General features: G+C 37.7%; 1 protein-coding gene across 1 annotated transcript; it reads left to right on the top strand.

The window, feature by feature from the left end:
• Window positions 1–10730: 10730 nt before the first annotated feature.
• On the top strand, window positions 10731–11768 carry LOC138311882 (uncharacterized). The gene has a single exon (XM_069253031.1). It carries the CDS (start codon window positions 10731–10733, stop codon window positions 11766–11768), a length of 1038 nt encoding a protein of 345 aa, XP_069109132.1.
• Window positions 11769–12113: the final 345 nt, after the last annotated feature.

Here is a 12113-nt window from a genome sequence, read left to right as displayed (position 1 = left end):
ATATACACGCACATGGACCTGTACAACCACATAATCATCGTTGAATGTCTCACTCCTGTTAGGCACTTAGATAGTCTCGATGCATACTGGGCAATATACCGTGCCAAAAGTATTCGGCACGTCATTTTTATATATTTCATGCATGGGGACAAATTTTAATCAATTTTCATGGGTTCATTTCCCATTTTCGAGCGACAGTGGCAAAATTACAGACAGATTGCTTATAGTTATTATAATTTAGAAAATAATTTTTCGATTGGTATTTTCAGGACGTACCTGTAATAAATGTTTTAATTTGTTTTAATCTATGGGTTAAATGCACGCTGATCCAAACCCGATTGATGACTTCCTTTGTCATCTCATCCTCGATACGGGGGCTCCGATCCATGCCCGAGCCATGTAACGGTACAATGTGGTTGGCTGTACGTGTGGCTTTGATGTTGGGCGTCGATCTCTCTGTAGTCTTCAAATGAAATGTTTGCACGCCTGTGATTGGTTCAGCTCTTTTCCGCTGAGCTGCCTCCAATTTTACTATGAAATAGTCCAGGGATGTAGAGATCGTAAGTGATCGGAATCCCTGGAGTATCGAGGATGGTGTCATCTTAGTGACGCACTTTGTATATTAGTTATGAAGGATGATCTTGAATGGAAAATTATCACTCCTCTTTCCAACGGTAGTACCATTTTGACACTTATTGTATGTTTATTGTGTTCATGTTGTTGTTATTTGTTTAGCTATCGAATTACATGTGTAATAGTAAAAGTGTTTTAAAAAAGTTGAATTTAATTGAATTGTGAATAATACCCACTCGAAAAATTTATTATTTAGCCGCTAAAACCACGGATCTGGAACGATTTTTTTTAACAGTATACATATATATATTATAGTACCTAAAATCGTGCCAGGTCCCTGTGTCTAAAACTTGGTGTGGTGGATGTTTTTGTTTCGGGGAGTTTTTCTCCCTTCTCGTGTACAGATAGAATATGAACTTCACTGTTTTTGTTTTAATCTAGAACCCTAAGACCTCTAGAAATGGTCTATGGACACTCGGGTGGGTCCAAGTTGATATAAACTTTAACTTATTCTCGGACCCCTGTGCTCCCGGCCTCAGACCAAACACGTGTTTAACTTGACTTGGACATCGGTTTCTTCGGTAATATTCAGCAGTTTGATAAATCAACAAGAGGTCCCACTAAAACATGCTGGATCAATTAAAAAATCTAGATCTGTCTATATTATTAATGTACATTAAGTACGCGCTGATCATAATTCAGTAAATATATTCAGTGATCTTTTCCCACATGTTTTGTTTTCTCTTTGTGCCCACTAAGGTTGGAACATTAAGCCGATTTATATTTTAATTTTGGATAAAAATATGCTTGAAAAAGTCGGAACGATACATCTCCTAATATTAGCACGACGGTCGTGTAGACTTTAACTGTCAATATACACAATGCACATCTACATGTACGCACATTCGCACGTGAAGTTGTCAATTCAGTTTAACTGCGATTAAAAACAATAATCTAATGGAAATGATAATAAAAGGTCTAAAGATGCTCCACTGAATGAACAATAATAAGGTCACGCTTAAGTACAAAGTACCACCCTCGTAAGGATAATGACTACCGGTGTATAACGATTAACGACCACCTGTCTACTATAACGATTAACGTACCACCTCGATTTGCAAATAGGCCATCTTCATGAGACTGCCTGTCTGTTGCAATAAGTATACATTGTATATATGTGGCTAACGACGGATGCTTTTGGAACGGCGGTCACTAGTTTCTGTGCTGTTTTTAACGGATATATTTTACTTTAGATATAGGTAGTGGAAATATTTCATTATGTATATGTAATTATGTATATGCATTGACCATATACTGCAGTTATATATGTTTGTAGGGGATAGTACCTACGCTCTGTAGGCTGATTAACGTGGATAACCGACGATGGGAGGGATAGCCTTGCTATATGTACGATTCTACATATTGTATATGCAGTTTCACTCGCATCTCTTGGACCCACTCTTTGCAGTGCTCTTTGACATTCTGATCCTCGACATAAATTTCTAGACAAGAAAGATTTCAGAAAAGTGTTCCTATATTCCGCGAATGGCGTCTTCTTACGGAGAATCTCGAGGATATATTCTTTATTCCTAGAAGTTTCTGTATTTTGGTGGGTTTTTTTCACCGTAAATGCGTTGTTAAAGTATTTCCATTTGTTGCCAAATGATTTTGGGCGCAATTAATATGTTTGATTAGGTTTTATATCATATTAATTCATAGTTTTTATTCATGCTATGTCTCTTTGCAACAGTGGAATCTCTTGTCCATTTATAGTGCTATCTCACTGAAACATGCCAGCACATCCCCTCGGTCTTTATACTGACAACGGGCAAACTCACTCGATCCCTTTTATGCTAAAGTGTTTACACCCCAAGTACGAGTAGTGTACGGGAATGAAGTAGTTAGCGGAAAGCCCGGTTCGTCCCAGGAAAACTAAATGGAACACGCTGCAGATCTTACACTTGAAGCCTCTACTTGAAAGTGTGAACTGAATATGCATACCATATTTCATATGAAGCCGGTACCGTTGGGTAGTTTCACATTTATATTTCAAAATCTCTTTGGTCTGTAGTCAAATATCATATTCTGTGGACTGTCAATTAAACTTGCGATTTCTTATTGCTATATACAATTGTAGTGTATATAAACCTCAAGCTTCATAAAACATGTACAAAAATGACATGGACATGCAGTATTGTAATATTTTTTATGAGTTCTAAAACGTGAGGTGATATTTATTTACCGAAATATTGACTGGTATATATAGGAATGTATGCCGTTAACGCTATGGAGAATCCGTATAATACATGTACTATAGAATATGTGTGTTAAGGCCGCGAATTAGTTTGTTGCACTGTGACCAAATAAAGCTTTTTGTTGGCAAACAAAGCATAAAAATTATTATCTAGCAGACGCATGTTTCGGTACGACCCCAGTCATCCTGTAAACATGTTCTCCTATGTCGTTTTTATTGACGATATGACGAGGAAAATAAAATATAACACTATGTATACAGGACAAATGAGCAGCATAGTGTATTGATAAGAATATAGTGATATAACATTAATAAAATTGTCTCTCTATTCTGTGTAATGCACATGAAACTGAATGAAAAACAAGTAATAGGCCTAAAAATCGGTGGAAATGTCTGGATTAAGATGACGTCTATCCTTAGTAAATGACGTCATGCTATGTCATATTTGACGTCATAAAATGATAAAATGACGTCGGTTGAAATTTCGGAAGATATTTATTTACGGTCATTTACGTTAATTCAGTTATATATACGCAAATATCAAATTAAAGCAAAATGGGGTCTGGTATTTTTGAGATCGGCCCAATCGGCCCTCTGGCACTCTGGAAACCCGAAGATCGGCCCAATCGGCCCTCTGGCACTCTGGAAACCCGAAGATCGGCCTAAATCGGCCCTACGGCACTATAAGGGTTAATCCGACATTGTATTCTTTGTATTCTTCCTCATTGATTGTTTATATCTTGTCTCTTAGCAAATGACGTCATGAATTATGACGTCATAATACGTCTTCAATAAACAGTCTGAAGAGCTCCCTTGAATGGGGCGAAAGCGCTCACTAGTCAGTCGTTATTGGTTTTATTTTATATATATATATATATATATATACAGAAAAAAAATGTTCTTTGTAAATATATCATATATTTCTTCAAGAAAAAAACCCTCATGACAAAGGTATTATTGTTATTAAAGAGGCGGATAAAGGTAGTGCAGTAGTTGTGATGGACAAAGATTTATATTTACATATGCCCCTATATAATCAACGGGAGGGGAGTTGCGTTCAAATTAGCGTAAACGCAATGACGTATGAATACAAACGCAGTGCAGGTTCGGACTACTTCTAGTTCACGCTTCGATAAGATTTTGCGTCATAAGTTGACGGATTTTAAAATAACAATAAAGAGTTTTTATTAGATCCAATTAAATATGTATTTGACATCAAAACAAAACATGTGTTCAAGCATTGTAACGGTAATAAACTACAAAATGAATCGCTGTTCGGGGCTACAACCGGGGGCTTTCCTCATGAATGTTCGGGGAATCCCATAGTTACGTCAGATGTATATGTGAGTACGGTCACTCATCTCACCTAAATATACAGAACATCTGATTGTCGGTGAATAATTCTGGGAGCGTCTAAGCGAACAATAGGTTAACAGATCATATACGGGTTTCCAGAAAAAAACATTACAGGTAGCCTATCCGAAACAGTATCATCAGCTTAAATGGCCCCGTCTTTGCATTCAAAATAGGCCTACACACACGCAAACACTTGTCTATCCTACATATTCTACATGTAGCGCTAACGCGCTACATTGAATATGTCTGTATCCCATTGCGTTCATACCACCTTTAACGCAATCAAAACACTGTTCAATCTCTATATATTTACACTTGCTAGGCTTGGTCACTATACGCTAATACTAGCCGATTTTGTTTACCATAACTGCATGGTAACATTGAACTTTGAACTTGCGTAAGGAAATGTTCTGTGCAACGTAAAAGGACTACTTTTTTAAAAGAAACACATAGAGATTGAACAGTGTTTTGATTGCGTTAAAGGTGGTATGAACGCAATGGGATACAGACCATATTCAATGTAGCGCGTTAGCGCTACATGTAGAATATGTCTGTATCCCATTGCGTTCATACCACCTTTAACGCAATCAAAACACTGTTCAATCTATATATATTTACATAAATAAATCTACCTTTACGTATAATTTAAAACGATGATGGTTGCTAAGTTGGGTAACTACGGTAGTCAGGATGACCTGAAGATATAGTTCCGATTGTTGAATGTTATAGCTGCAGTTTGGTTTGAAATACAACAATGACACTTTTCAATTATTTTCAACATATATTTTTTTTTCAATTTGATAATATATATTAATAATGTCCATTTCGAATAAAAATTGAGATAACCAAGGCGGAACGACTACCGGTATATATCGTTGTCAGGGTAGTGATGCGGTCCGAAGTGAAGCGAGCCGCCATATTTGATTTTCAAACCGAGGAAAGTGACTGTGATAAAGCCTATTGATGGTATGACCGTTGAGCTGCTGAATGTTTGTTATGTATGTATCGGTCTAAGAACGCGATATACACTAAATTCTTCGCAGTCATGACTTTTATTTTATTGCACGGAGGATAGACAAGTGTTTGCGTGTGTGTAGTTTAGGCCTATTTGAATGCAAAGGACGGGGCCATTTATAGCTGATGATACTGTTTTCGGATAGGCTACCTGTAATGTTTTTTTTCTGGAAACCTGTATATGATCTTTTAACCTATTGTTTCGCTTAGACGCTCTCCAGAATTATTCACCGACAATCAGATGTTCTGTATATTTAGATGAAGATGAGTGACCGTACACACATGTACATCTAACGTAACTATGGGATTCCCCCGAACATTCCTGAGGAAAGCCCCCCGGTTGTAGCCCCGACCAGCGATTCATTTTGTAGTTTATTACCGTTACAATGCTTGAACACATGTTTTGTTTTAATGTCAAATACATATTTAATTGGATCTAATAAAAACTCTTTATTGTTATTTTAAAATCCGTCAGTTTATGACGCAAAATCTTAATGAAGCGTGAACTAGAAGTAGTCCGAACCTGCACTGCGTTTGTATTCATACGTCATTGCGTTTACGCTAATTTGAACGCAACTCCCCTCCCGTTGACTATATTAGGGGCATATGTAAATATATAATTTTTAAATTAACAATTGTATAAAGAAAACGGAAAAATATCCCGACCGGGGCGACGTGCTTTCATTTTTGTTAAAAATGATGGGTGTCACAATGTAAACATTACCTCTGTGCCTATGTTCGTCCTACGATGGAGCCTTTCGGGTGGAAGGGTGTGAGACCCTCTGATAGAGGTCAGTTATAAACATATCCTCTTGTCTTTGTTCTTTGAGTATTTAATCATGTGTAATTATAAAACATGCACCGCTAATTAATCCACGTGTTGACAGTTTCCCGCGTCAACCTCAAATACCATTGTAGCCATCGAACACAAGTGAATTTGTTTCCTCTATCGATGGCGATATGGATCTAAGCGTAGATTATATAATCACATTGGCTCCCAAGGATGTAATACCGTCAAGTCAGGCGACATCTCAAACACATTGAGCTACTTGAAAATCGTGTTTTGCCAACTTCGGCAAACTAAAGTGTGTTAGCGTGCGTCAGCTTCGCCTCGCTGCACAATAACGGTCACCGAGTTCACACATGTGGCCGTGTACAAATTCTTTGTTATTACGCTATATATTAACTTTTAGCAAAATTGAATATATATTTAAAATTCTGATCTGATTAAATAAAATTATCTCTGAAATTTTACTTTGTTTGTCATGTTTATTTTACACTAAAATATTGAACTTTTTTGTCGTCGCGGGATGAATAATTCTACTTACGTGACCATTCGCTGTTCAAATGAGTAAGCTCCTCCCACTTTTGACCGACTTTTATTGAATAATTACGTCACTTTCAAAAGACGATTTTATTGCATAGAATATAGAGTAACAAGGGTAATATTTCGGTCAGTGTGATATTTCGGTCAAAATAACTATTATTTAAATAAATCAATAAACAAATTCAATCTTCATCATATGCATTATTTTTTAATTTAACTACATATGAGATAACAAGTATGATAGTTGACAACATTTTAAAATAAAAGAAATCTCAATCACAACAGCGAGCTTAAAACCGTGACGTCAGATTCTAAGTTTCATAGCGGGAAATTTAACCTTGAAAGGAAGTACCAAGCGCCTACGCCCACCTCTCCATCAAGTCAGATCGTAAGTACTAAGACAAGTTATAGGTTACGAATGAATTGTAAGCGTATAAAATAGGGACCAATTTTGATAAATGCAGTGCAAGTTTGCGATTATTTTGTTAAAATCATTTAGATAATAAAACAAATATGTTTTGACCGAAATTACAACCCCTATTTAACTACATGTACGTAATAATTCGGTCACTCAAAAAATTTAATTTTTACATCAATTCCTAACCGATAGAGTATGTGTTGATTTGAGTGCGAGTTGATCAGAAGTTATTAAATACTTACTCAAATAATATTCATGTAAATAAATATTTATCCATTAATATCGTAATAACAACAAGATTGAAATCCACTTACACGTTCAATAACGTATGTATACATTCATTTATAAGCATTCCGCTATTGGTGAGATTGGGTATATATCAAACACTTTTGTGTATACCAAACACTTTTTACATCGTATATTTTACACCGCTATATCACATCAGTTTTTATTTTTCAGATGAAGTACCTAATAATACCTAACATTTTGTGTGTTGGGATGCACTATTGGGGAGGACGATCCCTTGAAATTGGGGAGGGGTACAAGTTGATAAGAGAACCGAATAACCAGTATGATTCGTGTGCTGTAGCAATTGCACGGGACGGGAGGAAAGCAGCATACTTAAAAAGAGACCATGCTCTCGTTATCTCTAAACTTTTAGATTTGCATGTAACTAATATTTGGTTACTGAAGCCAAAAGAGGAACCAGAGGTTAAATCCAGACGTATTGGACCTCAGCAGCAATGTGGTATAGGTTGTAAAGCTCCCGACACGGTGGATTTAAAACCACTCACAAACATTTTAGATTTGCACAGTTTTGTGTACGAAATAAAGCAAGTTTAGATAAAGACAAAGATAATGCTTAGAGCTTGGAGTTTTTGTCTTCATTAACCGATATACAATATAATACGCGTCCTCTGTTATTTGATGAAAAATAAAGATACACCCGCACTCCTAACTTTTGAAATGTACAGTTCCTATTTATATTCTCTTTGGTGGTGACCGCCTTATATCCCTATGGCCCAAGAGTCCGAAAGGTCCGTAAGTCTTATAACTGAAACATGTTAGTCCGAAGGGTTTTATTAGTTTTAACGTCCTATTAACAGCCAGGGTCATGTAAGGACGTGCCAAATTCGTTGGTGGAGGAAAGCCAGAGTACCCGGAGAAAAACCACCAACCAGCTGTCAGTACCTGGCAACTGCCCCACATGGGTTCGAACTCGCGACCCAGAGGCTTGTGGTAATATGTCGAGACATCTTAACTACTCGGCCACCGCGGCCCCTACGTTTACACGTACATATATATTTGCGTTTTGTCTGTAAGATCTGATGATATAAATTATCCATTCATGGAGCAAAATATTCCTAATGCAATCAAATCACAGTGTACATAAGGTTTACATAGGACATCATAAAAGATTTTATGTTTGTAAGATAATTCATAGAACGTATATGTTTATAGGATATCTTGTGAAATGTAAGATATTTTCTTTATCTTTATGATTTCTTTTGTCATTTGGTTGTAATTTTGATAGTGCAATGCTCCACGAAGAAATGATGATTTGTCGTCCATAGAAATTGGCAATTAAGAGCAGCGCCGAAACATTTCTTGGTCAAAATCTATCAAAAGCATAATACCAAACTATCAAAATGACGTGAATTATAACAATTCTATAACTTGCAATATTTACTCACTTTCGGGCTAACGAGTCTTCAAAGACTATTAGGCCTTAGGTATACAAGGGTGCCGCCTTTTTGACAACGTGTATCACTTTCAAACGCGGGGAATTCCAGAAAAACTAATTCCGATAAAACGATAAACAACTATGACACAACTGGATAATGTTCAAACATTTATAATCCAAAATCAGCGTAGTTTATAGCACACTGCAAATTGTTCCAAATTCAGTTGTTAACTCACGTGTATCATCCTGTCGCATTCACACTTATATCCGCTAAACTATTCCTGCATATTAGAGGTTTAAAACTAATTGTACTGACGACTATCAAACGAAACTAAGAAAACTATTATTTACGGCTTCACTTTCCATAGATGTGTGGCCTCGTTTTGTCATTAAATCCCTCTAAAAGAGGCGATGTATTCACCATTATATCGACAAACATACCTGTAATTAAAGCGAGATTCTTAAATCTATATAAACCCAATCTGATAAAAATCACATCCCATAAGGGGCATGTTCGGATGACCAGTATACCACGTGTACTTCAGATCAAATCATTTTCTACACATTGCTACATAAATTAAAAACGCTATTTCGATCCAGTATACATATACAATTAGCTTTGTTGTGCTTTTTGGACGAGATGACTATACGTACACGAAAACAATTCTGACAGTTTTTTCAAACTATTTCGTCCCTTGAAATTCACTGTCAAGATTCTGCAGGCAGCAATTTGATTGGCCATTTCTAAAAGGTCACCTGGACATGACCCCTAATGGGATTTTCTCAGATCCTCTTATCAAAACGTGGTGATAATAAGGATATGTATTTTAATCAGATGTAAATAAACCTTAATCATTACACACATATAGTATGAATACTGGAAATACTTACACCTACCAACATTCTTCCGATACACTCTATTTCTTATTTAATAATAAACGTTATGTTTAATAATTGTTCTGCATCCCATGTGAAACAGAAAGAGCAGGATACAAATATTTATCATATTATACCTATAACAAATATCAAAGACAAACCCACTGAATCTATTTTGACTAATTTCACAATTTTGTAAGTCTTTATAATCTTTAAAAGTAGCCTCAGATATTAGTGCCTGAAAACATCTTTATCTCTGGCTTTCAAACGATCGCTATTTCCGGAACTCGTACAGTCGCAGTTTGACCATTTTGGTATTGCATCTAAGTCTACTTTTAAAAATGGCGTCAGGCAAGCTATCGTCGCTAAATAGAAAGAAACGTCTTCTGATCAACTCGTACAAACCATAATAAACAATGATAATATACTGTATTTGATAAGCGCTTTTATTTTTACTTTAGAAGCATGCCCCGGAAAAAGAAAAACGTGTATAATGCCTATTCCCAAGATGCTATTAACAAGGCACTGGAGGAATATACAAGTAGTTCATTAACATTAAGAAAGGCGGCTGAAAAGTATGGCGTCCCCCGATCCACATTGTCGGATAGAGCTCTTGGACGGCACATTGGCAAAGCTGGAAAACCAGCGGTGATTCCTGCAGAATTGGAGAAAGGGCTGGTTAATGATGCCTTGTTGGCATCAGAGAGGGGTCTAGGGCTAAGCAAACACCAATTAATGGTTAGAGCTGCCCAAGTTTGCAAGAGATATAAGATTACTACGCCGTTCAAGAACGGTGTTCCGGGCCGCGAGTGGTTTCGCGGGTTGAAGAATCGGCACCCAGAAATAGGATTGCGAAAACCGGCAAAACTATCCTCTTCGCGATCGAAGTTAGACGCTCCTTCGGTCGATGGATATTTTAGTAAACTTGGAGAACTATATGGCAAACACAATATCACTGACCCGTGTACCGTGTGGAACATGGACGAAAAGGGCGTTTCACTTGAACATAAACCAAGTTCCGTTATCGCACGTAAAGGCACGCGTCAGGTACATGGGAAAGTCAGCACAAACAGAGAAAATATAACCTATTGTAGCGGCTGTCAACGCAGCTGGAGGTAGAATACCTCCTCTTATAATTGTGAAAGGCAAAACAAGTAGGTCTCTACTTGCATATGGAACGGATGAAGGTCCAGATGGAGCGGCTTATACATTTCAAAGCAATGCCTGGATGGAGGACGTTCTAGGTGTTTTATGGTTCGAGAACGTCTTCCTTCCCAACTGCGGAGAACAACGTCCCAAGTCCTTATCATGGACCAACACAAAAAGCCACGAGCCAGTTGGCCTTTTGAAAAAGGCTAAGGATAACAATATCATTATCTTAACCTTACCATCACACAGCAGCCATGTGTTGCAACCGTTAGATAAAGGTGTATTTGGCCCCCTGGAAAGGCAGTACAATACTGTTTGTACGGAATACACTAGCGAGTCTGGCCATGTTGTTACTAAATGTGTATGGCCAAAATTGTTTAAATGTGCGTGGGAGAAGAGCCTTGTTCGGGAAAACATCCTCAGTGGCTTCAGAACAACAGGGATATGGCCTTTCTGCAGGGAAGCCATACCTGTAACTGCATTTGCACCGTCGTCTGATCAGTCTGTGAACGTGCTCTCTGTTAATACCTCATGCTCTCTTCCATCCGCAACCGCCACCTCCACGATTCCGTCTCCGTCCGCCACCTCAACCATTCTGTCTCCGTCCGCCACCTCAACGGTTCTGTCTCCGTCCGCCACCTCCACGATTCCATCTCCGTCCGCCACCTCAACGATTCCGTCTCCGTCCGCCACCTCAATGATTCCATGTCAATCTGCCACCTCGACGATTCCATGTCAATCAGCAACAACATCGCACGACAATCTGTCTGCCATGGCATCAACGTCTCTCGTTGATGATTCTCCTTTTTCTGGGTCAGGTGTTTTACCTCTAGAGCCTTCTTTATCACTCGAGACCCCATTTGATGACAACCCCCTTTTGACGTTAGCCGATGCCTCTCTCTTGGGTGATCTCATATCATCTGAATCGCCTTCGAAGGGAATATCTGTTATTGATCTTCCTCTTTTTCCTGAATTGCCAGAGGGAGCTTGTGTGAACGTGAATGTATCAAACGGCATTGCATCTTTGTCGGGAAGTCAGAAATATAACTCTGAAACCTGTAGAAATATAATAAGTGAAACAAACGGTGACACAAAGTCGTATACTGACCAGCGATGAAGTTATTCGGGAAAAGGAAAGGAAAGAGGAACTAAAGATGAAGAAAAAACAAACAAACAGAGGAAAGTTTTTTCTATGGTCTTCCTAAAATTCATAAAAGTGGTATAATAGGAAAAGCTATCGAAGAACAGAATGATATTTATGTTGAGGTTGAAAATCCAACAGATTTGAAATTTAGTCCCATAGTTGGTGGACCAAACAGTGCGACTCATCGTTTAAGTCATTTTCTAGATCTTATTTTAAAACCTTTATGCAAACGTGTGAAAAGTTATATCAAAGGCGATTTTTGACTTTCTATCTCGTTTACCTCGGCAGACTCAACACAATTGTAAACTTGTTTCTTTC

This window comes from Argopecten irradians, unplaced genomic scaffold, assembly GCF_041381155.1.
Source record: "Argopecten irradians isolate NY unplaced genomic scaffold, Ai_NY scaffold_0144, whole genome shotgun sequence".
NCBI classification, from domain to species: Eukaryota; Metazoa; Mollusca; class Bivalvia; order Pectinida; family Pectinidae; genus Argopecten; species Argopecten irradians.
This window is presented reverse-complemented; position numbering and strand designations above follow the sequence as displayed.

Excerpts from the sequence above, each read along its gene's own strand:
- LOC138311882 (XM_069253031.1), top strand. The coding sequence starts at position 10,731 with ATGGAGGACGTTCTAGGTGTTTTATGGTTCGAGAACGTCTTCCTTCCC.